Here is a 27352-nt window from a genome sequence, read left to right as displayed (position 1 = left end):
TCACCTGAAAAGGCCGGAAAGAACTATAAAAATGGTTGCTTTTTTTTTTTTTTTTTTGGTGGGGTGGGGAGGGATTAATGGGTGTTTTTCTCCAAATTATCTTTAATGTCATTTCTCATTTCAAAGAAAATCATGATACCTGGCATTGCCAGGCAGACCTGCCTGGACTTTCTGGGCGTGTTTTACAGGGGAATTTCAGGTTTTAGGTGCCCGTCGGAAAACTTGAATTTCTCATGTAAATGCCATCCATCAGCCACTCTCTCCAGCAGCTAATTCCTCTTTGGTGGAAATGGGATTGTTTCTAATTCGCAGCCCCAATCCTAACGTCCTTCAAGGCTGGGTTCGGTGGATGGAGCTCCAGACCTTTGTCACGCACAGGAAGGAAGGTGGAGGAAAGAAAGGCGCTTGTGCAACACAACAGCCGACGGTGTTACCCTCGCGGGCCGGGCCGCGCGGGGCCGCCGCTGCCCCGGGGGCCACGCGATGCCATGCACCCTCTGCACCACGGCTGCGGCGGGCGATGCCGTGCGAGCCTCCGGCTCCCGGGCCGCACCCACTCGTGCCGCGGGGCCGGCGGGGAGGATGAGGGAGTCGGCGGCGGCATCGCAATGGCAACAGTGACGTCCTTTTACCCTGGATCTAATTGGAGGAAACCCCGTGGCCAGAGCCGCAGCCTGCCGGCCAACCGAACTTGCCCAGGCCGACCCACCCTCCGAGCCTCCGCTTCCCCGCGCGCCCCGCCCCCTTTGCCCCCTTCCGCGCGCTCAGCCCTCATTGGCCGGCGGCGGGGCGGGAGGCGGGACTCTCTGGCGCCACTCGGCGCGTCATTGGGCGGCGGGAGCGAGGGCCGCGGCGCGGCGGCCCGCCCCTCGGCGGCGGGCTAGGCTGAGACGGGAGGGTCCTCGGCTAAAGCCAGGAGCGGATCAAAGTGGTGGGACTCGCGCCGCGGCCGCGGAGACGTGAAGGTGAGCTGCGGGGTCGTCCCGGGCCTCCTCGGGCCTGGCCGGGCCCCGGGGCAGGGCGGGGAGCCGGCCGCGGAGAGCCGGCGGCCTGGACGCCGCTCTCCTTCGGGACGGCTCCGGCGGGAAGGGGCGAGCCAACGGCCGCTTCCATCTTGGGCAGGGCAGGGCGGGCGGGCGGGAGCGGCCCTTCGTCCTCCCCCTCCGCCTCCTCCCCCTCCTCCTCCCGCCCCGGGCCGCCTCCGCCGGAGCCCCTGGCGTCCCGGGCGCCCCGCGGGGAGCGTGGGCGGGGGAGGGAAATTCAACTGTGCGGCGCGTGCGGGGACAGACAAAAGGGGCGGCGGCGGCGGGCGGCCCGGGCGGCGGGCGCATTGTCTGACGGCGCCGCCCCCGCCCGCCCGCAGGCCCCCCGCACGCCTCCTCCGACCCGTCGGTGCTCGCCCCCCGCGCTCTCCTGCCCGCCCGTCCCCATGGAGAAGACGGAGCTGATCCAGAAGGCGAAGCTGGCCGAGCAGGCCGAGCGCTACGACGACATGGCCACCTGCATGAAGGCCGTGACGGAGCAGGGCGCCGAGCTGTCCAACGAGGAGCGCAACCTGCTGTCGGTGGCCTACAAGAACGTGGTGGGCGGCCGCCGCTCCGCCTGGAGGGTCATCTCCAGCATCGAGCAGAAGACCGACACCTCGGACAAGAAGCTGCAGCTCATCAAGGACTACCGGGAGAAGGTGGAGTCCGAGCTGCGCTCCATCTGCACCGCAGTGCTGGTGAGTCCGGCCGGGCCGGCCCGGGGCGAGCGCTCCCCGTGGAGGGTTGGGCGGCACGGGGGCCGGAGAGCAGTGCCCACCCGGAGGGGGTGCGAGGGGAGGGAGCCTGGGTCTCCGGAGTGGGCTCTCCCCGAGGCGGCTGCGGCAGCTGCCTTTGCAGCGGGAGCAGGTCTTTCCCCGGGTTGGGGGAGACCCAGGCGGGGTTCCCCGAGACCGAAAGTCGCCTCTCGGCTCGCCCAGGCCGCCTGGGACCCCTGGACCCGTATGTAAGCAATTCCTGGGCTCCAGGCTCGGGCTGAGAAGGGGCAGGCAGGCAGGCAGGCACCCACCCACCCACCTTGTCCAGACACCCATGCATGTGGGAGGCCTGCCTCCCCAACCTGGCCGAGGACATTTATTTTGAAAATCTGAACAGATAACTTCATTTTTCAAGGAAGAGCTTATCTGTCGAGCTTTTTCCCTGCTCAGAAGGCGGGGAGGGGGCAGTTCAGTCCCTGGGAAAGGCGCAGCTCCATCTGAAGGGAAAGCTCGTGTCTGGTCCCGCTTCCTCGCGGCGAAAGCGCTCACGGAGTGACCTGCGTTGCTCTCTGGTGCGGGGTGGGCCCGGAGAGCTTTCCCGGTTCCGAACTGTCCGGCCTGGGCCGCCGTGGCTGCTGGTGGAGTGGGTGAGCGCCGTGACTCACCCTTCCCCGCGAGAGGGAACACTTTCCGTTCTGTCACTGCATGGATCTTCTGAGCAAAGATAAGTTCTTGAGATTTAAGTACCAGCGCAACATCCTGGCGTGTTTAACTTCTCTCACCTGCTTTTCTGATACAATCAATAATGTGATCCCAACAAAATCATGGAGATAGCTGGTGAGGGGGCAAGAAAGCCTTGCCGGGCGTGCGCCAAGGGCCTTGTTTAGGAATTATGGGCGTGCGCTGTGTTCATCTGTATCTTCTGAGCTTCCACACCCTGCCTGGCATAGGGGAGGCACTTAGAGGAAAGCTTTCCCACCGAATTGCTGTGTTCGTGAAATTTACCAACTTGAAAGTGATGCTAGACTGCAATGGCGGATGGTAATGCCATTGACATGGGTCTGTCACCAAGGGAAGGCTCATAGAATTCCAGATGTAATGGGAGCTTTTCTAGATTTGGGGGGGCTCACGGAGCATATTTTAGTCTCTCTCGTTCAGTGATTACTTCCCCGTGTGTTCCTTACCCTGCAGTCATTCCGAACTGCCACAAAATTTTTTCCTGTTCTCTAGCAAGTTAGTTCTGAGCCAAAGGAATATTTTTTTAATCTATGGCTCTTAAAATTTTAGTTTCTATGATGGCATACGCGGAGAAGAGTTTTGCTTAATTGCTAAGTCACTTAGTATAAAAAAATTGTCCTCCCCTGAAATTAGGACAATTTTTTATATAAGTGAAGTAGAAGAGTTTAACTTTATTAACCTGAGGCATAAATAAAATGTTTTTATTGGTAAGATGGCTTGAGTCTAATTGTGACTTATTGGCCAACCTGTCATAAAAACCCGAGGAAAGGCCACCTTCCATTTGACAGCGGTATTTGAGAGCTTGGCTGTGCAAGGCACTGCTCGTGAGCAATATGAGGAAGAACACAGCTGAGCCATGGTGTTTGTCCTCCAAAACATAGGAGTGAATGTGAGAAATACAAAACATAAAGAATAGAATTCCCATAAAATGGTTTTGAACAAGCTATGTGTAGTTTTTTGGGTTTTTTTTTTTAGTATATTTTTATTGATTTCAGAGAGGAGGGGAGGGGAGAGGGAGAGAGAGATAGAGGTAGAAACATCAATGATGAGAGAGAATCATAGATCTGTTGCCTCCTGCACGCCCCCTACTGGGGATGGAGCCCACAACCTGGGCCTGTGCCCTTAACAGGAATTGAACCTGGGACTCTTGCAGACCGACGCTCTACCCACTGAACCAAACCGGCTAGGGCTAGGTGTAGTTTTAAGGAAACAGAACCCTCAGGAAAGGCTTCCCAAAGAATGGGTTTGGGAGTGAAAGTTGAGGGAGGAGGGTAGAGAAGAGGGGTCAGTATTCCAGGCAGAAGGGATAGACTGGACCGGCCTGACTCAGGAAGAAGGTTCTGGGGGGCGGGAGCAGGGTGTGTGTAGAGCTGCTGCAGGAGAAAGGCCACATGAGAATGAACGCCAGGGGGTTCCTCATTGGGGTGACGTGGGGAGACATTGGAGATTTCTCAATGATTTTGAGTGGCGTGGGTTGGCAACATCCAGAGAGTTTGTCAAAACAATGAGGAAAGGAGTGAAACCTGACATTTCTGCACATGGCTGCTGGAGTGAGGTTTCCTTTTCCTGCGGTGAACAGGAAGGAGAAGGTGGTGTGGAGGAAGGAGGTGAAACTCCTTATAGGAGACTGGTAATAGTAACAGAGAGAAGCAACATTTTGGTCCTAAATAGCAAAGGTTCTCAGCCTCCTCTTTCTCTCTCATAGAGGAGGTTGGGGGTGGGATTATTTGATAAGCACTGTATTGAGAGGCTACTGAACTGTGAGGGCAGAAGATATATTACAAATCCAAACGAGTAAAGAGCAAAGGCAATGAAAAGGGCCTAAATGAGCCCTAGTTGGCGTGGCTCAGTGGATAGAGCGTTGGCCTATGGACGGAAGGGTCCCAGGTTTGATTCTGGTCAGGGCACATGCCTGGGTTGTGCACTTGATCCCCAGTAGGGGGCGTGCAGGAAGCAGCCCATCAATGATCCTCTCATTGATGTTTCTATCTCTATCTCCCTCTCCCTTCTCTCTGAAATCAATAAACATATTTTTAAAAAACAAAAAAATAAAGGGCCCAAATGACCAAACTCTTTGTAGATTAAATCGGATGTTAGAGAAGATTTTACCAAGTTGTCTGTGTCCCAGTGTCATTGTGAAACCAGAGGGTTGGGCTAAACTTTCTAGGTCTCTTCCAATTCTGATTTTTTGGGGACTATAAAGTTATATAGGCCCCAGGCGTTTTTTAAAGTTCCGTTTGGAGAACATATCAACGGTATATGAAATGTTGAAAAACTAACAATGACTTTAATGAAATGGCTTCAGGGAGGGGTATACAGACATAAGTGAAAAAGATTAGTAAGTTGTAGGACCACCAAGCAGCCGTGGAGATGTCTGAGTCGTTAAGCACTTGGGTATGAGGTCTGGGCAAACTGATGAAATCAGAGGGATCCGCAGAACCTTCTGGGACTTGGGAACAAACCCGTACAAGACGACGGCCTTGGAGTAAGGAGGAGGCAAGGTGACCTTTGTCTCAACCCCATGGTACCCTTTCACGTTGATGGTCTTTTCAACAGGTTGCCTTGGTGTAATGTATTAAACAGTTTCAGGAACTAAGGTCCATGTTCTGACTTTTCAAATAATCATTTAAAATGGTATATAGAAACTAAAGTTGTTGTGTCAGTATGTAAAGGCTCTGTAAACTTTTTCAGTAATATGCTTGAATTTAGGTAGGTTATAAATTAATCGCTTAATGACAATGTGTAGTGCTGGTTATGATTTCGAAGTAAGACTGATAACATTATTTTTGATAGTTAATGAATCTTAATGTAATTTTATTGACATAATGGAGCAGTTATGGGCTCTGGAATGGAGACAGATTGTTTTTGAATCATTGCTTCCTAACCTTACAGTTTTGTGACAATGGACAACTTTGTTGATCTCTCAGGCTGTTTCTTCATCCATAAATGAGTGATCATGGTGCCTGCTATTATAGGCTTTAATTAAAATAATAACTGACATTTACTGGGCATTTACTATACGCTGAGCACTATCTGAAGCACTTCCTACTGACTTTGTCCCCGTAGTTAGGTTTGATGGTATTGTTTCTGTGCGAATGTGGAGAGGACTCGGGCCGAGGACGTGAGTACCGTGTTCAACACCCAAAGCCTAGTGAGCGGTAGAGCAGCGGTGAGCCGCCAAGTGAAACGGAACACGCTTGTCCCTCACACATGGGAACTGACTGACGCGCACGGCGTGAACCTTGAACCTCGGTTTTGAGGGATTTGTACAGTTCAAGATAAGACATGATGTTTGTAAGTTAAGAGGGAGGGAAGAGCGCTCTGGTGGGGGAAACTTCCAGAACCTGTAATTTTGAAGCCCTGCTCATGTACAGAATATTGCAATAAAACACCCCTTGACTTGTGGACCTTTTTGGCTTTTAGATTATAAGCTCCTTGAAGCCAAAAGTTGTGTTTTTGGAGAGTGAAATGGAGTGGAATGTCGCATATATAGGCATATATGTAAGGTTAGATCCGTGCTTCTCAGCCAGGGTAAACTTCCCCCCAGGAGACACCGGGCCAGTTCTGGGGACAGTTTGATGGGTGGGGGCTACTAACGATGAGCAGAGGCCTGAACTATGCATAGGGAAGTCCCCACAACAGGACATACCCGGCGCAGGATGTCAGTAATGCCGAGGTTGAGAAACGCGGAGCTAGTAAGCCAGGTTAGCTGCTGGCCAGCATCGGTTGAACCATTTCAGTGGAACTGGTCTTTCCCACAGACCTTCGCTCTCCATTTCCGTTCTTTCCATCCAGATGAGCAGTGTTCCGCTATCTCTTTGTCACCTGGGCCTTGTGCTCAGTTGGACTGGGGCACATGGTACTAAATTACGTGTTGTATGCTCTAGTTTACTGACTTTGATGAGGTGCCTGCCTCCTGGATGTTTGCTGCAGGTTTTGCTTAGAGAAATGGAGAAACTCTCAGTGGTACAGGTGGCGAGGCCATGACTATAAGGATGTCTGTAAATGCTTTCTTATCGGACAGCCTTAGATTGCTGTTTGTAAGTGTCAGGGGTGATTCTGGGAAATAAATGAGAAGGTATATGGAACCATAAAGATACTGCTTTTCAGGCCAAACTTTTTTTTTTTTTTTTTAAACATAATGATTTTTTACAGAGAGGAAGGGAGAGGGTTAGAGAGTTAGAAACATCGATGAGAGAGAAACATCGATCAGCTGCCTCTTGCACACCTCCTACTGGGGATGTGCCCACAACCAAGGTGCATGCCCTTGACTGGAATCGAACCTGGGACCCTTCAGTCCGCAGGCTGATGCTCTATCCACTGAGCCAAACCGGTTAGGGCAGGCCAAACTTTTTAAAATATATATATATACTAGAGGCCCAGTGCACAAAATTCGTGTGTGTGTGTGTGGGGGGGCTCCCTCAGCCTGACCTGTACCCTCTCCAATCTGGGAGCCCTCAGGGGATGTCCTACTGACGGCTTAGGCCCGCTCCCCATGGTTTACTGCTCTCTGCGGGGGCCTGCTTGCCCCTCGCTTGTTTCTGGAATTTTCCATGTAATGTCTTTGGACTGGGGTTGACCGTGGGTAATAGAAATCAAGGAAAGCAAAACTATGGATAAGGGGGGTACTGCTGTGCTGATGGCACCATGGAAAATTTTATTTCCTCCTCCCCTTTCCCACACTTGCCCAAATATTTAAAGTTGTTGATTTTGATGAAATCCAATTTTTTTTAGGTTGCTTGTGCTCTTGTTGAAATATCTAAGAAGCCATGGCTTGATCCAGGGTCATGAACACTTACTCTGATGCTTTCCCTGGGAGCTGTGTTGTCTTGGCTCTGACGTCATGGTTCTGTTCGTTCTGAGGTGATTTTTGCAGGTGGAATGAGGAGGGGTCCAGCCTTCTTCGTTCTTCCATGTGGCTCCCCAGCTGTCCCACAGGAAATCCTCTTGATCTGAAGTCTCAGCTCACGAAATAATCAGAAGTGGTTTGGCATAAAAGTTAACTTAAGGAAAACTTACAATTACCTCATTCTTTGTGCTCCAGCCAAATTGTTTACCCAAACACACTCGTATTTTGCTTCCATCCCACCACTGCTTTCTCCTTTGTAAAGCCTTTTCCCTTTTCTAAATGTGGACATCACACCTGTCCTACAAGGTACAATGTAGGTGCCATTGCCCTCATTCCATAGTCAGTTAAAATTATAACTTAATATTTCAGATCGCTTTCCTTGCAGTTACAGGTAGATGAGGTGGGTTTACCTGTAAGGAAACCAAGGTTTAGTTACTCAGCCGGTTAGCTGTGAACTCAAATTCAGCGTTTCTACTTTAGTGCTCTTTCCGTTCCCACTGCCTTTTCCAGTAAAGCCTTTGACACACCCCCTTCTTGCAGATCTTTGCTCCTGTCTGGGTTCTGTCTTGTATGGAAATGGTGGAGAATCACGCCTTTATGCATCCAAGCCCTTCAGCTAGAGTGGCTTGCTTTTCTCTCTTTTACTAGGTGCTGGTTTTACTTTAAAAGACCTGGGGGCGGAAACAATTACTGCTTTAAAAGTTCACAGCCATTGCCACACCAGATGGAGTCCACGCTCCTTAACGGGACTGGAGACGTGAGCTTTCGTCTGTCTCCAGCTCCTTCCTCCTGTTCCTTCCTTCCCTCTTCGGCGGCCTGGAGCTCCAGGGCGCCCGTGTCGTGGGCTCTCTCCCCTTTGCTCCGATTCTCCCCACATAAAAGCAGGTGCTGCCACACGGATGCCGTCTTTTCTTTCTCACCAAGTCTGCCAGTGAGGCCGTTCCGCCTTGTCTGGAGCGTGCCGGTGCCCTGCGTTCCTCTGGCTGTCTCCATACAGTGCGCCCACTCAGACCTCTGCCGGTGAGCTGTGAAGGGGGTGGAAGAATAGAACCTCATTTTTCCTTCCGTGACGATTGAGCAGTACTTCATTTTCCGACGTAGTTTTGTGCTGCACTCGGCAGTCCATTGAAGACTCGCAGTGACCCGTTAGCTTTAGCAGCAAGTGCACAACAACTTCCTACGGAGCGCAGGGCTCTTGTTGACCTGTCCCTTCCCGGGCCTGTCACAGCGGGGGGCCCGCGGCTGGCGGAGGGGGTTGTATGTGACAGCAGAGGTCAGTGTGTGTGGCCCGGGCTGCCACAGGGGGGAAATTCATCTGTAACGGAGATGGCTTAACTCAGTCTGTCACCGGCTTACAACGACAGCTCACGGGAGGGGCACCGCTGTCTGCACCGGCAGCGCTCCTGCCTGCTTTAATGGCGTTCTTAGGCTAAAGCAGAACTGACCCATTTACTCCGCTAGCAAGGCGGCTTGGCCCATTTGAATTATTAGAACATCCTTTTTGTTAGATATCGAGATGTCTGTTCGGTTGGATTACTTAGGACCAAACTGAGATTTGACTTACTGTTTTGTTTTCCTTTAAAAAAACAAAAACTTGTTTTCCCACTATCATTTGTCTCTTCCTTCACAAGTCAGTGGCTGTGGTAGTTTCTGGATACTAGTAAATTGCAAGTATCTAAGGCAGTGGTTCTCAACCTTCCTAATGCCGCGACCCTTTAATACAGTCCCTCATGTTGTGGTGACCCCCAACCATAACATTATTTTCATTGCTACTTCATTAACTGTCATTTTGCTACTGTTATGAATCGTAATGTAAATATCTGTGTTTTCCGATGGTCTTAGGCTCTACAGCAGCGGTTCTCAACCTTCCTAATGTCGCGACCCACAGGTTGAGAACCGCTAGCAGGGTCGCCTAAGACCGTGGTCGGCAAACTGCGGCTCGCGAGCCACATGCGGCTCTTTGGCCCCTTGAGTGTGGCTCTTCCACAAAATACCACGGCCTGGGCGAGTCTATTTGAAGAAGTGGCGTTAGAAGAAGTTTAAGTTTAAAAAATGTGGCTCTCAGAAGAAATGTCAATCGTTGTCCTGTTGGTATTTGGCTCTGTGGACTAATGAGTTTGCCGGCCACTGGCCTAAGACCATCGGAAAACACAGATATTTACATTACCATTCATAACAGTAGCAAAATGACAGTTATGAAGTAGCAACGAAAATAATGTTATGGTTGGGGGTCACCACAGCATGAGGAGCTGTGTTAAAGGGCCGCGGCATTAGAAAGGCTGAGAACCGCTGTTTTAAGGGAAAGGAAGTTTATGCCTTGGTTCTTTGTTAGTCCTGACCTGTCGGTGTTGGTAAGTTATGGTTGCGTATTAGAAAGTAGTTCCAGTGTCACCAGTGGATGTGTGTATTCACGTGTCACCAGTGGATGTGTGTGTTCACATGTCACCAGTGGATGTGTGTACTCACATGTCACCAGTGGATGTGTGTGTTCACGTGTCACCAGTGGATGTGTGTGTTCACATGTCACCAGTGGATGTGTGTACTCACGTGTCACCAGTGGATGTGTGTGTTCACGTGTCACCAGTGGATGTGTGTGTTCACATGTCACCAGTGGATGTGTGTGTTCACATGTCACCAGTGGATGTGTACTCGCGTGTCTTCTGAGCCTGTGCAGCTCAGCTAGAGAGTTGGGAGTGTCGGGGCAGCGGGTGCAGAAGGTTTCTGTTGCTCGGGGCTCAGTTGCTGAGATAGGGAATACAGCAGACAGCTCAGAGACAAGGACGGCATTCCCTTCATGTCGAACATCTGCTTTGGGGGAGCGAGGGGACAAAGACTGGTTTTCCTTAACGGTGGCCCACGCCGGTCACACCCCTCCGTTGTTTGTCAGAGGCCAAACGCTCCTCTCTGTGTGTGTCCTCACCGCGCTCTGTAGCTGAGCATTCCTATACAAAACCATTGTTACTGTTTCGGGGTTCAAGTGCTAATTGTTTAGGGGAGCAGCGGGGATACTCTGTGCTTACCAAAGGGCCATCCTAGCCCCCAAAAAGCACCACTGTGCTGCAGCAGGTGCTGACAGCCATACACGCACTGGTGGTCATTTTGCCTGGGTCAAGGATATTTATGGTGGAGCTAGAGAGCTTAGGGACAGGAGAAGAGAGCTTAGAAACATTTGGGGCAGGAAGACAGATAAAGCTTTCTTCTCTGCTATTGAGAGCCTTGGATTCTTTCCACCTCTTTCTGCCCCTTTCCCATTGCCTGATTACCCCCTGGTGTTAGCTCCTTATTTTGCCCCCAAAAGTAATTGACCACTTTGCATAGACTAATCTGACTTCTTTTTACTTTCACTGTAACTACAGTGGCACATATCCCTTTGTGTCTGGAGTCCATATTAATTCTCTGACCATATGACAGTTCATCATGACACATTATATTAAGTGTTTTGCTTTGTGGTGTGTGTGTGTTTTAAGTTGATTTTAGAGAGGGATGGACGAAGAGAGAAACATTGATCGGTTGTCTCCTGTATGCACCCTGTCTGGGGATGGAACCCACAATCTAGGTATGTCCCCTGACCGGGAATCAAATCCTCAACCCTCCGGTACACGGGATGATGTTCAACCAGCCAGGGCCATATTAGTTTTAATTAATTTTTTTATTAAATGTGTTGGGGTGACATTGGATAATAGTAACTTGAATTTATTAATTTGACAAATATTCCAGCCAGTGTTGGGTTTTTGTCTTTTGTTACTTTTAGAATTACATCTCAAAAGTTGAACACTTTATAAAAGGTGGGCTTTAGTCTCCACGAATATTGATGCTAATTAACCCTTTCTCCCAGGAAGGCATATTCACATTTATGAGTGCTCCAGAGATTTCATCAGTAGACGGTGGAGATACGAAGGCCCAGTACCACTTTTTCAGGGGTGCCACATGAGTAAGACAATAGTGTGTGCTTCTGTCCAGGGTCTGTCCCCTTGACCTTATGGGCTTCCCGTCTAATTTGTGGGCCGCTGAGAGGGGGACGGAAAGAGTTAGGGATTGGGCAGTCATGGTCTAGCCGTGTGTGCTGCTTGCCGGCAGAGGAGCATTGAGAAGATGGCTTGGGGGTCGCACAGACAGAGAGGCAGTAGTGGATGGTCTTAACGACTGGATCTCCCTCCGCCACTGCTGCATCCCGCCTCCGCACAGGTGCTCGTGGGAGGACTGTTCATGGACCCGAGTACCCCTTCTCTTCCTGGTGCTGGGTCCACCGCATTTGCTTTTTCCTTCCTCCCACCCCCAAGAGCTGCTGTATTTCTGGCTTCTCGCTTAGTGAATGCCTATGTTTGCTCCTTGGAGTGCCACTTGAGCAGAGCTGTCACGCCCTACCGATTTTACCTGCCACAGTGTTTAATAGTATCTGGGAGGCCCGCATTGTTGCTGCCTGCTCTTCTGCTGGCCCAGGATTGGTAATATTAGAGATAAGGTTGGATGTCAGTCAATTCAGACTGATCCCCACTCCTGTTGTGTTGTGGCGCATGGAAAATAACCATATTGTACGGCACACTGGGGGAAATGGACACACACACACACACACACACACCCCTCCAGCTTCACCCTGTGGTTATTATGGCTCAGGGGATTGGTGTATCTCTCTTTTTAAATGTTTTTATTGATTTCAGAGAGAGGGAGGGAGAGGAAGAGAGCGAGAGAGAGAAACAGTGATTAGAGAGAATCATAGATCAGCTGCCTCCTGCAAGCCCCCTACCAGGGACTGAGCCCACAACCCAGGCCTGTGCCCTGACCAGGAATCGAACTGGTGACCTTGCAGTTCATGGAGCCACACGGCCAGGCAGGGTTGGTATCGCTTGACCATGTACGTTCGCTGGAAGCTCTAGGTTAGAGTCTGGTCCTGGAGGACCGCAGTGCTGGGCTTCAAGTCAGTTCTGTAAGAGGCCATGGGGGTTCTGAGCAGGGGATTAGCATGCCCAGAATGGAACTGAAGGGTAATTGGCAGCAGAGCACAAAGTGGGTGAGAGAGAAGAGCCCTACAGCCTGGGAGCTCCAGGAAGTGACTGGATTCGTTGGGGTGAAATGATACGGTTAACTCGGGTGTAGGAATAGGAATGGGACTGGGAAGTCCTGGATTAAATACTGTGGCGGGTAAAATCGGTAGGGCGTGACAGCCCTGCTCAGGTGGGCAGTGGGGGAGAAGAGTCGGAAGCAGCGCTGATGAGCCTGGGTAGCTAGGAACATTGTCCAGTGTAGACAGTACAGTCTTTTCCTTCCTCCAGTGGCTCATGGTTAAGAAAGAGGGGCTGTATGTTCCCAAAGTAGTCTCTGTTTATTTGTCTGAGAAGTTCTCCAGACAAAGCCTGGACTTGGAGAAAACTTACACCCAGGTCTTGGGTGATTATGAGGCCAAAGAAGCCATACGATTGCACCCAGATTTCTAACTAGGGCGCTGTGCAGAGTGCTTCTCCTAAGACAGAAAATTGAAGGGGGGAGGGGTGGGACTCAACAGTAGATTGTGTTATGAAGGCAAAACTAATGTTTTCTTAAATGAGTAAGTTTCAAGTTCCAATGGCCTAGTCAGGTGTGTGTGTGTGTGTGTGTGCAGTATACACTGAGTGGCCAGATTATGATGATCTCTGAACGCATAATAATCTGGCCACTCTGTGTATATCCTATAGAATAAAAGGCTAATATGCAAATTGCCCCCTGGACCAGGAGTTCGACCAGCAGGCAGGCCAGCCAACCGCCCATGTCCCCTCCCCTTGGCCAGGCTGGCCACACCCCACCCATGCACAAATTCATGCACCGGGCCTCTAATACACACACACACACACACACACACACACACATACACTGTGTGGCCAGATTATTATGCGTTCAGAGATTATAATAATCTGGCCACTCAGTATATATATGAGCACCTGGTCTGATGCTTAAGAGAAAGATTTTACTAAGCATGATACTGAGCAATTTGTATTCACTTATTTAACCTTCACAACAACCCCATAAAGTAGGGATTATCATTACTGCTGTTTTATAGATGAATAAACTGAGGTACAGAGCTGTAAAAGTAAATTGCCTGGCTAGGTTTGGGGCAGATTTGTGAGTAATTACCATGTAGGTAATTGGTTAAAATCTTGCCAATAAGATCTCAAATGGCCCTGGTCTATGTGCTCAATGGTTAGAGCATTGGCCCACTGAAGGGTCTCGGGTTCGATTTCTGGTCAAGGGCACATACCTGGGTTGAGGTTCCATCCCCGCCCCCAGTGGGGCGCATTTGGAAGGCAACCAATCCATGTGTCTCTCTCACATCGATGTTTCTTTTTCTCTCTTTGTCTCCCTCCATCCTTCCCTCCCCCTCTCCCCTGCCCCTCAAAATCAATGGAAAAATACTCTCAGGTGAGGATTAGCAACAACAAAAAGTCAAGTGAACCCACATCTCGTCAGTTATCTTAAAGTGGATAGTGGGCTATTGAAGTATTTGAGATCCTTGGTTGTTCCAATGAAATATTTTCTCCTGGTAGCAGGTTATAGTTGTCAGATTTTATTTTTTTATTTTTATTTTTTTAAAAAATATATTTTATTGATTTTTCACAGAGAGGAAGGGAGAGGGATAGAGAGCTAGAAACATCGATGAGAGAGAAACATCGACCAGCTGCCTCCTGCACACCCCCTACGGGGGATGTGCCCGCAACCAATGTACATGCCCTTGACCGGAATCGAACCTGGGACCTTTCAGTCCCCAGACCGACGCTCTATCCACTGAGCCAAACCGGTTTCGGCTATAGTTGTCAGATTTTAGAAAGTGTAGCTTTAAAGGCAGACCCTTACTTGATTAAAGAAAAAAACATAAATGTCCTTAATTTTATTTATCTTTAAATGTTTTTATTGATTTGAGAGAGAGGAAGGGAGAAGGATGGAGAGAGAGAAACATCAGTGAGAGAGCAACATGGATTGGCTGCCTCCTGCACTCCCCCTACTGAGGATCGAGCCGCAACCCGGGCATGTGCCCTGACTGAGAATCGAACCAGTGACCTCCTGGTTCATGGTTCTCGATCAGCCACCAATCCACACCGACTGGGCTGTCTGTCCTTAATTTTAGATAATCCTCTAAAAGGTTGGGAAACATGTGCATTAATAGCCAACTCAATCCTTGGCACACAACTAATACAAGGAACTTTCGAAACACTATCCTCTGTGAACATGGAGTAGACATGTAGTTACTCAGCCTCTTCTAAGGATCCTGTGGTACTCATTGGGAGAGGAAACTTCACGGATTATGGCCAGAAGTTCTTTAGTTACTTGATATTTAGTTGCTGTAATTATTCCAATAGGTGACTTCTCTTTTATCCCATTATTTCTGACTACTCTAAAAAGATTCTTTCAGGAAAGGTCTGAGTGGGAACTTCTGTCTTTGTCTGAAAGTCTTTACTTTGCACCTGCTTTTATATGGTGCCTTTAATTGGTTACAGAATTCTACCGGACAGTTGTTTTTCTCAGCCCTTTGAAAATACTGGTGATTTCTGATGAAACATAATGCTGTTTCTTCCTTTATAGGTAACACGTCATTTGTCTGATTGGGATGTGTGTGTGTGTGTGTGTGTGTGTGTGTGTGTGTGTGTGTGTGATCCTTGCACAGGGGTCATGCTAACCTTCCCTGTGTGGTTCCAATGTCAGTATCTGTGCTGCCGCAGCGAGCACTCCGGTTGCTTTAAGAGTTTCTTGTCTTGGCATTCTAGTTTTTCATGGTCTAGGTATGAATTTATTTTCTCTTCCTTGGGATTTAGTGTGCTTTTCCACTAGGAAAATTATCTTAGTACGGTTACTGTGAGTCTCAGCCATTATCTCTGAATTACAGCTCTTCCTCACCCCTTCTGTTCTCCTCTGGCATTTGTATTGGCGTATTATCTTAGGTGACCTATCAGACATTGCTTTCTAATTGCATCTTTTGACATAGCCACATTTTTTTCATTCGGTTGTATTCTCAGGTGTTTTTTAAAAATACGCCTTTTTACCAATGTTCTGTGGGGTTTTTTTTGTGTTTTTTTTTTTTTTTTAATTATAAAAGCCCCCTTATACCTCCAAGCTGTCTTTTCTTGATTCATTGTATCCTGTCCTCTCCCCTGGCTTCTGCTTCCCTTTTTTTTTTTCTTTTTCTTTAATCTCTTTGCTTATTTTAATAAAGAAATAAATAACCAGAATTTATAATTCAGTCATTATGAATTCTGTTTTGTTTGTATTTCCACACATAGTCCTGCCATTGTTTTGAAGCCAGTCTTGGGCATCATCTATTGAATCATAAATATTAAAATATATATCTTTAAAAGATTCTTTAGTCATTTTCAGCATATTTTATGTTTTATTACACAGTTTTCATTTTTTAAGTTCTTGGGGACTAGCACCTGTTGATTTGCTGATCTCTCATTTTGGTGGATCTGCCCCTTGAGGAGTTCTGTTCTTTTTAATGATATGAATGGAGCTTTTTTCCGTGGGACTTGGGTGTGCCTTGGGCGGGGAAGTGGCTTTGCATCGAGGTTCTGATGGTTTGCCTCTGCGGGGCACACTAAGCTACACCCATTTTTACACCCATTTTCCGCCTGTAGCTTTACATGTCGCGCATGAACTAGACATCTGAATAGCACCTACGCCGTTCTTCCTGGGAGACTGCACCTCCCGCCTCCCGCCTGCTCCCTCTCACACTCCGTGTGTGAGAGTGTGCGCTGTCCGTCCTTGGTCTCCGTTTCCTAGCCTGGACAGCGTCCTCTCCCTTCGTGCTCTGTGTATCTCTTTCTTCCATCCTTCCCCTGTCTGTTGAACGGCTCCATTATTTAGAAGAAGGGAACGTCTGCTCCCTCTCACTGCGTTGCCAGAACCTGAAAGGCGTATTTCTACGTGTCTACCTTCAGGTGATGGTAAGTCTCCACAGTAACAGTGAATGACGGGGTGTGTGTGTGCTTTAACCTGATACACTGCTCTTCAGTAACATTGAACATGTGTTAACCATTTCATATGGTCAGGTAGACAATCTGCTAAATACACATTCAGACTTACATTTCAGTTACAAGTCTTCTGCTCCTATATTTTATTTGTTCTAAAATTGAATAGTCATATTAACTTCTGCTTCTCATATTTGTCAGAAATGTTGGTAATACTATCTGATTTAATATAATAAATATTAATAAGAGCAGTTTTATTGACAGACAAAATCTTTAAATACGTGAAGTTCATATGAGATACATCTGGAAAATGAACTAATATCATTAACATATGAAGACTTCCTACAAATCTGTAAGGACATAATTCATTAGGAAAGGCAAATAAAAAGCAGTTAATAATAGAAAAGGACATAACATGTTTAATTTCACTTCTAACATTAAGTTGTAAGATTAGAAAACTACAAATAAAACTATAGTAAGGTGTTTCTTACTGGATTGGAAAAGATGGAAAAGTTTAATTCTCTGTTCAGAAGGATACTGAGAAAGAGGACCAGTCGTACATTCTAGGGGAGTGTCAGTGGCATTGCCTCCAGGAGGACAGTTACAGTTTATCTTACGGATCAGACGTGCGTTCGGGACGTTGTTGGAAATATCAAAAGGTTTGAAGCGACGTAAATGTTCATCAGGAGACAGTTTAAGTAATTACCTTATGCCCATCCAATGGAATGCTGTACAATGTTACCCATGTATGAAGCAGTTATAATACGTGGACATGGAATGATGATTATTAGAGGGATCACTATGAGGAAAGCAAGAGCAGTGTATGGAATTAGCAACATGGAATGCTAACACGAGGGAGGGAGAACATATGTGGGTTTTACATGTATGAAACATCTGGAGGAATGTACAAGAAGCTAACGATGCTGTTGCCTTGAGGGCGGGGAAGACCTGCATGTCGATGAGGACCCGGGAAAGGGAGAGAAACGTGTTTTTTTGCGTTTGAACTTGTGTGATGTACATTTGTTACCCGTTATTTAAACGGAAACCAGCATCTTATTGTGTGTGAAGAGAAGATCCAGATAAGGGAGGAATAATCCTGTGGTGTTGAATTTGAATTGGAGATACCAGTATGAAGTAATGATTTTTCAGAAAAACACCCACAACTTCTCTGAAGGAACAAAACGGCGAGCGAACAGAATGGGGAGGCTCTTCATCCGGATTGTTAGTGGGATAGCTGACTGTTGCATGTTCTTGCTTTGATAAAAAGTAAAGAATTTGAACAAGTAATTCGAGAAAATGGCTGTGTCGGGTTAGGGTCGTACCATGTGTGCCATCCGTGGCTGAGGTCCGTCTGGCGGGAGCTGCCGTGGGGTGGGCACCGTGCCAGATGCTTAACAGATTTCATGAATGAAAAACACTAAGGACACGTTTGATCTGAAGTGGATCTGCTTAACAGGTCGCCCTTTGGACTTAGTACCTAGAATTACACACATTAAAAACTGGAGGGTATTGTGATTATTCATAGAAGAGGAATTTAAGGAACTTGCTCTAGACAGACCCTGAGTCAGATCCTCATCTCAGCACTCGCTCTCCAGAGTGTCCGGTGTAATCCGGTAAATCGGACCTGGCGCCGTTTAAAGGCGACTCGAAAAAGATGACCGTCTCCGGGGGCTTTCTCCCCCTGCGCGGCGTGCCTCTCCCTGCCCCCGGCGCTGGCGGCCACCCCTCCCCGTGTCTGCTGTTTGTAAAGTCCTCCTCACCCTTCAGACGCAGCTCGCTGCCGCCTTCTTAAGAAACGTTCTTCCGGCGGCTTGACAGAATAGCTGTCTCCTCGCTTGTGCTCCCAGAGGGCTTGTTTGTATGCCTTCGACCCCCCACCCCCCCACCACCCCACCCCCGGGTCCTCATCAGGGGTGGCGGGCTCTGCTGACGGGTGGGTGGAGAGCCGAGACTCTACACAGCCTTCGGGGCTGTGAGTGGGTTGTCCCGCTGCGCATCCATTTAGGTAGAAGCTTATTGGTATTTATCTGAGGCCCAGACCTAATTCTGTTTCACATTAAACACCAGGTTCTTCTTGTTTGTTTGTTTGTTTTTATGGTTTTCGTGCATACAGAATTAACCAGGCGTGCACCTGCCACGTAAAAATCAAAGATCTTACTTTGTTTTGTTTGTAACCTGGCTGGTCAGGCTGTTCGTGGTGGTTGAACAGACTGTGCAAGTCTGTATTCAGAGGTTCTTGGCGTTGAAGGGGATTCTTAGAGGCGGACATCTGACTAGATTATTTTTTTTAATTTTCGAGAGGAATGGAGAGGGAGAGAGAAACATCAATGAGAGCCATCCATGGGCTGCCTCCTGCATGTCCCCTGCTAGGGACTGAGACCAGAACCGTGTGCCCTGGCTGGGACCTGAGCCCGTCTGGGTGCACGGAATGACACTTACCCATCTGCGCCATATCGGCCAAGCCAGACATACAGATATTTACATGTTGAAATGCTTACTGTTTTATTACAAATCACTTTCATTTCTACCTTATATCTTATTTAGGACATTAATGTATATATATATTTTAAATATATTTTTATGATTTCAGAGAGGAAGGGAGAAGGAGATGGAAACATCAATGATGAGAGAGAATCATGGATCGATTGCCTCCTACACGCCCCCTACTGGGGATGGAGCCCACAACCCAGGCGTGTGCCCTTGACTGGAATTGAACCTGGGATGCTTCAGTCCACAGGCCGACACTATCCACTGAGCCAAACCGGCTAGGGCAATATATTTTTTTTTATTAAAAAATTTAATGGTGCCCCCATTTGACATTGGTGTATATTTTAAATTGTATGTAAATATATTATTAGCTACTAATTTCACTTTAGGATAGTTAAGGAGTCACAAATATTAGTCATGAAAGGGGTTATTATGTACAGTTGCACAGTCTGGCTCATAGGAGACATTTTTTCCCATAGGTCGCTTTTTGTTTAAAAAAAGTTCACAGCTCTTGGTGTGGCATCGGCACTAGTTCTCCCTATTCTTCCCTCTAGCTTTGCTCACGTTTGAGGTTTCTTGGTGTCGCGTATATTCTCAGTTACTGCTGGTTCATCTTGTAACGCGGGTCGGAAGTCCACTGACTTCACAGATCTTCCAGCTCCTCAAAAATCACTACCTGTGTTCCGCTCAGCGCTGGGGGAGTCCTCCCAGAACCATGATTTGCTGGTTAAAAAGTTACAAGGGGGGGAACGCCTACTTAATTGACAGGAATAACGTACAAGAGGATTTTGTGGGGAAACTTTCAGTTACATAAATGTTAAAACTGGTTCCTTTCCTCTACCCTACCCTGACTTTTTACCTTATATGGAAAGGTTTTTTTAGGCAGTGAGCCACTTGTCATGGTGTTTTTTCCTCTGGTCTGTATTGAGATTTCTTCTTCTTATTGAAAGTTGTACATCACCTGGCTGGTGTGGCTCAGTTGGTTAGAGGGTCATCCTATGCATGGAGGGGTCAAGGGTTTGATTCCCAGGCAGGCTGCGAGTTTACTCCCCAGTAGGGGGTGTGCAGGAGGCAGCCGATCAGTGATTTTCATCATTGATGTTTCTCTCTCTCTCAGCCTCTCCCCTCCTCTGTGAAATCAATAAGAAGAAAACTTATTTATTTTTTAAGGGAAGCCAGTCTTGGGAGTGCCCACACCTGGCTGAGTGGCTTTGGGAGGGGTTAGTGCTAGAAGCACACCTCTCACCTCAAGGCCTCAATCTAGTCGGACTCCTCTCTGCTGTGGCTCTCCTGCCGTATTTACTCACGGAGCTTTTTCTATCACCGCTCCGGAGCCCCTCCGTGGGGTCTCGTCTTCACTAACTCGGGCTGAACGAATGGACTGGTGAACAGGCAGGTTGCTTCTACTGTGTTGGGTGTGATCCAGCTTTACATTAGAACTGGCTTGCTAGAGCCAGTCTTCACCCGTGGCAGCCACTGGCCCTGCTCTCTCGCGTGCTGCGTCTGGGTGGTGTGTTGTGGTCACGTGACCATTGATGATAACTGCTATCATTGTTAGTTCTTGACTGTAACGATAGCCTCTCACGAGTGCCTAATGTTTCATTTCAGGAATTGTTGGATAAGTATTTAATAGCCAACGCAACTAATCCAGAGAGTAAGGTCTTCTATCTGAAGATGAAGGGAGACTACTTCCGGTACCTGGCTGAGGTCGCGTGTGGTGATGATCGAAAACGTAAGTGCATTGGTTTATGGGTAAAGCTAAAATGTAAACTAGAAGGAGGATAAATGGGGCACTGTGGCCTTCTGTAACTTTTAAGAAACATTTTGGAATCTACATAAAAAGAAAATAATGTTGCCTTATGTTTTTAAAAATGGATATATAGTCATGAGTTTACATTATGTGCTCTTTTTAAAAAATTAATTCAAGCTTTCTGATTTTAACCTGATGAGATATTATTGGAAACGGGCTGTATGGCCATGCTTTAGGGTTTGCTGCACCGTATTCTCAGCCCCAGGGTTCTTTGCATGTGTTTAGAGCGATCTTGCTAGGACCTTCAGTGTCATTACACCGGGAAACTTACCTGGGAGAGGTGACACATAGAGTACTAGTGGCCCGGTGCATGAAATTCGTGCACAAATTAAAAGGGAATTAATTAGAGGAAATATTTTAACATTGCTATTTGCCCTTTCTCTATAATAGAAGTGTCAGAGATGAAAGAAAATTATTAAAATGTATATGAAAATCTTCCTCCTGTCAGAGTCTGGGGCGTGCCACAGGAACCAGAGTCAAGTCCCCGCCCACCCACGTGCGCCTCAAAATCGTGCGAGACCCAGACCCGGCCAGCCCCACCCCCATCAAGCCCCGCCAGGCAGGGGTGTGCAGCCTGAGGTCCCCCAGGCTGGGGCAGGGGGCGCGGCCTGAGGTCCCCTGTCCCGACCCAGCACCACACAGCCTCAGGTCCCTGCTGATTGCTCTTTAAGGCTTGTTACAAGAACTCGGCCTCCACTGTGGGCGCAGCCATCTTGTTATGGTGTGACAGTCATTTGCATATTCCCTCTTTATTAGGTAAATAGAAACGGGATGTGTCTTTCTGTTTGACACGTTAGCCACTACCTACTTTGAAGGGTAACATCCTCTATAACTGCATATAACCAGATTTCCGAGGAGAGGTAGAGTGAGTGTTAGTGCCGGTACATAATCCATCAGAAAAACACATGGGGAAAAGAACCCAATTGCCTAGCTTGATTGTTTAAAAAAATCAAAGTAAATTTATTAGCCGTGAACTCCGTCTCCTCGAGTATTGGTAGCTGAGTATAATGTAGATCCTGTTAAATTTTGTGTATGTTTCTGCAACAGATTTCATCACACAAGATATACGGAGAAATTAGTTTCTCTGTTGTAACAAAATTTGTGTGCTAAACTTACTGTGTTACTGATGTATCATTTCTGTTGCCATAAAAATAAGCAGAATTGAACATGACAGAGCTGAACATTCTAACATCAGCACGTTGGCCCCAGCATGAATCTGATCTCACTCTCTCTGGCGTTCTGGCATTTTCTGGTCCCATGCATACCACTCCACATTGTAGTTTGTAGGCGGTCTGTGTTACAGCCTCGGAGCCGAGACGCTGTGCTCATTGTGGTGCTTCCCTGAGTGCCAGACAGCCGGAGCCCCTGAGCTTGTGCTGAACCAGCCGTGTGAGATCAGTAAACGCGCCGCTTCAGAGGAAGGGACATGTGCGCGTCAGGCCGCAAGGGATCATTTCATTTCTTCAGGTCCCTGTTTCCAAGGCAACATTGTTTTTCAGGAAGGGGACATGTTTATTAGGCCAGTAGTCAAACTCTGGTCAGAGCAGACTTGGTGGTTATATGTTGGCACTTTTATATTGCTTTTCACATAATGCATCTTGATTGCAAGGATCAGTATTGTTTCTCCAAATAAGTCACAAAAATAGAGATTTTGGTGGTGCTGATGTTTGTAAAGTGTTTTCACTATTTTGAGAAGGGATATTACAACCAATTCCCCCCCCCCCCAGCTTTATTAAGATATTATTGGCATATAACAAATTATTTTTAATTGCTGTATTTCCAAGTAATAAAATTAAAAGACATGAAAGAATAAAATTGTTTTAGCCCCAGTGATGTAAAAATCTGATGTACTATATTACTTTTTGTTTTTGTTAAGCTGATGATAAGCCAACATTATAAGCTGGTTCTGAATGCTCAGGACAAGGTAATGTTTTGCTTTGCTGTGGTTTTAAAAGAAGGCTACAGAGAACAGTCTGGTTCTCCCGAGAGCTGGTCGCATACGTGAAAGGTGTTGACATGCTGTGGACTGGGTGGCATTTTCGGTGTCCTGCTTTTTTATTTCATTCTTTCGCCCTCACAGAAACGATAGACAATTCCCAAGGGGCTTACCAAGAGGCTTTCGATATCAGCAAGAAGGAGATGCAGCCCACACACCCGATCCGCCTGGGGCTGGCTCTCAACTTCTCCGTGTTTTACTATGAGATCCTCAACAACCCCGAGCTCGCCTGCACACTGGCCAAGACGGTGAGAGGCGTGTCCAGACCACCTCTTTAGCCAAGGCTGTTGGAGATAACAAGTTAATTTACAGGCGTTTTATTTACTTGGACATCCAGGGATGATTTCTACTCTCTATTTGGCCATCTCCTCCTTTTTCTTACCGTCACGACCACCGACCACCACCCCTCTCAGTATCTTGCTCTCTCCCAGCTGTGGCTCTCGGCAGTCGCGTGTGTCTAAAGAGCATAATGATCAAAGAAGGATGGAGGAAATGGAGGGGAATGCCTGCCAGGTTTGGCTGCTAGCACAGCTGCATTCCTCAGAGTGTTTCGAAAAGGGAGAATACCAGAGAGGCTTTGCAAATACATTCTAGTTCTTATTGGTAAGAAGCCTATCGGGCATAGCTACTGTGCTGTGTCCTGTGAAAGCACTAAGAAGTGCCTGTGCCCCGGCCGGGCAGCTCACTTGGCTAGAGCATTACCTGGCACACCAAAAAGGCTGCAGGTTCGATTCCCGGTCAGGGCACACACCTAGGTTTTGGATTCTATCTCCGGTTGGGGCACGTATGGGAGGCAACAATTGATGTTTCTCACAGCGATGTTTCTCTCTCTAAAATCAGTAAATATATCCTCAGGGGAGGATAAAAAAAAGAAGTGCCTGTTTACTGATGAAGTACACATAGCTTTTACGTTTTAAGTCATACTCCTAAGTTCTTACACTGAGAATCTGATTCCATCGTTTTATTTTTTATTAGAGCAGAGCATAAAGCCAAAGTTCACCTATTTTTTAAAAAGGGTTTGTAATTGTGGACTAACCAGGTTGCGTTGATAGGAATATGGTTTACCATGGATGTTAATATCTTACAGGCTTTTGACGAGGCCATTGCAGAACTCGATACACTGAATGAAGACTCCTACAAAGACAGCACCCTCATCATGCAGTTGCTTAGGGACAACCTCACAGTGAGTTGTTCATATTTTTATTTCCTTTTCAGGAACAAAAGTGCTTATATTTCTCTAGAGGCGTGGTGCACAAAATTCGTGCACGGGTAGGGTCCCTAGACCTGGCTGGTGATCAGGTTCCCCACGTCCTCCCCTCACTCCCTCAGTGCCCTGCAGCTGGTCGCCCACCATGTTCCATGCCACCCCCTGCTGGTCAGCGCATGTCATAGCAAGCAATTGAACTCCCAGTCGAACTCCCTAGGGGACACTTAGCATATTAGCCTTTTATATATATAGGTTTTGGATTCCCTATCTCTTGGGGTAGTTATCTAATAGCCACACTTTCTCTTAGAAAATAAATTTATGGATACATAAATAAAAGTGTTACATGCTTGTCAGGGTTTTATAGGCAGGTTTTTAAGTCAAATGGGCATTTTATCAGATCCTCCTGAGAAGGGACTGAAGTTGCAGGAACTCATAATCAGTTCACATCACTGTTTCATGGGGTGGAGATGTTAAAGGCACTCGTGTGGAGCGTTTGGGTAGTTTCAGTATTTTCTTCCTTTGGGTGTAGTAGCCGTGGCCAGGAAGGCACTATTGTAGGCATCTAAGCATCTCCAAAATCACACAGAGTGCCTTGTTCTAATCAACTGTTCCTTTGTGAGCTGAACATGATGTTCTTAACTTGTTTTTTCTTTATTTCTTTTCCTACTACTTGGACAAGCAGATGATAATAGAAAAAATAATGAAGAGAAAACACAGGTGGAGCTTTACTTAGCTTCTGTAGGTTCAGATAAATGGGAAAAGCCAGAACCTCAGGCCGGCTGTGGAAGACGGGGGCCACCCACCCTGTCATAAAGGGAGTTCTCCTCCCCAGCCCTGGCTTGGGCTTTCGCTTTCGCTGGATAGGAGTCTTCCTCCTCCCAGCTCCACAGCCGTTCAGCTTTGTGAACAGGCAGTTGTGAGAACTGCCTTCCAGCCGTCAGACAGCCTGTAGTTCTGGGTTACAGAAGAGCCATCAGCATGAACCGCTTCTGAGGAGGAAAGGCAAGCCGCGCAATTGGCCCTCTTCCCAGACACATGGTGGCGCTGTCAGGGTCTTCCCTGGTTTTGTCTTCTCTCTTACTGGGACAGTTCTTCGGGGATATTTGTTTTATTTATATTAGTATCTTAACAATAGCTTAAAGATTATATAAGACTCCTGCTTTTCTGAAATTCAAGCGCTGTCTTGATATTGGTCTAATAGAAATCCATTTTGTGAGCTGTTGATTAAAATTGATAAATATTGACTATTCCATTTTCATTTCATCATTCCATCCTAAAATTAGATCCTTTAGATCAATGGGATTTGTTTTAATGTCCTTCCTGGTTCACAAATCCTTTCTGTGTGTCTTCATGCACACCTCTTTACAGCAACTCCAAGTGAGCTGGCTTTTTGTACTGTATGATAGCTCTTCAGATACTGGAATAGTTATTATGATCACAGTCCTCCTCCCCCCTAAAATGTTTTTGCCTTATTAATCTCATCTCATATAATTATATTTCAGTAATGCTTTCATGAAGAGCTTTGGGCTGCTGGGAATGAGAGAACAATAAATTCTAAGGCTGTTCCCTTGCTTTTTTCTGAAATTGTAGTACTTATAAAGAGTAAGCTTTCAAAGCTACTCAGGTAGTGTCTGTGTGTGTGCCTTTGTGAATGCATTGTGCACAGTCTGCAGGGATCACTTTGGGGAGGAGTTGGGGGTATTTGGGTTTTGAGAACTAGCTTTCAGTCTTAGTCATCATCTCTGGTGTTCAAACACCTGACTGCTTTCGGAATTACATGCGGATGTAGCGGTAGGACTTGATGTAGCTGTCTGCTCTGGAGTAGTAACCTAGTCCGCCTTCTTTCCTAGTTATGGACATCGGACAGTGCAGGAGAAGAATGTGACGCGGCCGAAGGCGCCGAAAACTGACTGCCGACAGGGTGGTGTCCTCCTTCCCTCCAGAAACCTCTGTGCACATCTCCATTCCTCCTCCATGTGGATTTCCCAGAGCCAAGAAACCACCCATGTGTATGGAATCAACCGTTCCTAGTCTTTTCACACGCAGCTGTGGGAAACGCCATTCCTTGATTTGTGTTTGTCTCGGCCTTCCTGGTGTGCAGTCACTGCTAGAGAAGTATTAATAGCTCCATTTCACGTAAACACAAGTAACTTCCACACACGTACGTAGAGGACTAAAAATGTATTCGGTATTTAAGTAATCTGAACCAGCTCTGCAAGTGACTGTGTTTTGTATTACTGTGAAGATATGAAAATGTAGTTAATTACAAGTTCAAGAGTGTTTTACATAACTTCTTAATTTCTACATTCCCTCCCTGACTCTTTGGAGGTTTCCTATCAGTGAGCAAGTTCCCATGTTCTTCATGTGTTCCTTTGGGCAGGAATCCGGAAGTGTTGGATTGAAGGGGAAAGCATTTGGCAATTCTGGGCTGCGGGTCACAGATTGAAATGCCTCCTGTGTCACAGGGCGGAGGTCTGGGGTAGCTGTGACAACAGGGCGTTTCCTTATTCACTCTTCATTTGCTGCTGTTTCAGTTGACAACTTCCCTTCCTAATAAAAATTCACTTACACCTTCTGCCTTCGGAGTTCTGGTGTTCACTTTACTAGTAACGAAGTAGCATGATGCTGCCAGATACAAGCGTTGCTTTTGGCAAATGAAAGTGCATGTCATTTCTTAATACCGTAGAATGGGGAAATAAAGTACACAAGTCCAAGTTTAAAATTTTAGTACTTTTCCATGCAGATTGGTGCACATGTGAGAGGGTGTCCAGTTTGTCTAGCGATTGTTATTTAGAGAGTTGGACCACTATTGTGTGTTGCTGATCATCGACTGTAGTCCCAAAAAAGCCTTGTGGAAATGTTATGCCCTATGTAACAGCAGAGTAACGTAAAATAAAATTGCATTTTATAAACCATTTACTATGGCTTTGCAGCAATGACACTCCTGTTTTAAAGGACAGGTGAATTTACTACTTCCCGAAGTTTATTGAAACCTCCCTTTTACTTATGTAAGATGTCGTGGGGATCCCCATACCTTTGCGTTGTGATACACTTGTCTAGGGGGGCCTGGAAATGTGTGAAATTGGACTACATTTCTTAGAGGGAGTGTTTTATCCATAGGTCAGTGTTGTGGGCCATCTCTGCCTCAGATGTAAATGGTCTCCAGTTAAGTGTTCCATGGGATAAAGTGGAATTTTCAAACCAGCAGAGTTAACTGTGATTCTGAATGCTTTGGCTGGTGTTGGATTGTGCTTCAGTGGATAGTCAGCAGAATGGCAGAGGACAAGATACCTTGTTTAGTTGTACCATTGGTGAGTCCAAATAATTTTGTTTTTATAGCATCAGAGTCCAAAGATAATCTGAAAAATCAGCTGTGTAAGATTAATTCTTTATCTCCCAAAATGAGACTGAAACAAGGTTTCGTTTGCACTTGATCTGTTTCCTGAGGGGAAATGAAAAGACGGAATTGAATGGGACTTGGGGAAGTACTCATTTAAATAAGATTATTAGGGCTTTGGTCCCCAAAAATCTGTCAGTAAGACACTTTTATTTTATGAAGCACAAAACGTTTTTTATTGTTAATGAGGGAGAAATATA

At 47.0% G+C, this 27352-nt stretch overlaps 1 protein-coding gene and 1 non-coding gene across 3 annotated transcripts; one reads left to right on the top strand and one right to left on the bottom strand.

The window, feature by feature from the left end:
- The first annotated feature begins 889 nt into the window (after positions 1-889).
- Positions 890-26330, top strand: YWHAQ (tyrosine 3-monooxygenase/tryptophan 5-monooxygenase activation protein theta). Of its 2 annotated transcripts, XM_008162421.3 has the most exons (6): positions 890-965; positions 1364-1723; positions 20351-20474; positions 22633-22796; positions 23636-23731; positions 25606-26330. In XM_008162421.3, exons 2-6 carry the CDS (start codon positions 1430-1432, stop codon positions 25663-25665), a joined length of 738 nt encoding a protein of 245 aa, XP_008160643.1. In that variant the 5' UTR covers positions 890-965; positions 1364-1429; the 3' UTR covers positions 25666-26330. The 2 variants fall into 2 exon arrangements, with proteins under 2 accessions (XP_008160643.1, XP_054584084.1); XM_054728109.1 differs by lacking the exons at positions 890-965; positions 25606-26330 and having other exon boundaries at positions 1368-1723; positions 22633-22848; positions 23636-23701.
- LOC114230380 (U6 spliceosomal RNA) lies at positions 14913-15020 on the bottom strand. Its single transcript, XR_003616274.2, has one exon. It is a non-coding gene; the product is annotated as a U6 spliceosomal RNA (small nuclear RNA).
- Positions 26331-27352: the final 1022 nt, after the last annotated feature.

Source organism: Eptesicus fuscus, chromosome 16 (assembly GCF_027574615.1).
Source record: "Eptesicus fuscus isolate TK198812 chromosome 16, DD_ASM_mEF_20220401, whole genome shotgun sequence".
Lineage (NCBI taxonomy): Eukaryota > Metazoa > Chordata > Mammalia > Chiroptera > Vespertilionidae > Eptesicus > Eptesicus fuscus.
Note: the sequence above shows the minus strand (reverse complement) of the source record. Positions and strands in the feature narration are given on the sequence as shown.

Coding starts and splice junctions, on each gene's coding strand:
- YWHAQ (XM_008162421.3), top strand. CDS start 1,430: ATGGAGAAGACGGAGCTGATCCAGAAGGCGAAGCTGGCCGAGCAGGCC. Junction 1,724..20,350: donor CCATCTGCACCGCAGTGCTG/GTGAGTCCGGCC, acceptor GTTTCATTTCAG/GAATTGTTGGATAAGTATTT. Junction 22,797..23,635: donor CCTGCACACTGGCCAAGACG/GTGAGAGGCGTG, acceptor AATATCTTACAG/GCTTTTGACGAGGCCATTGC.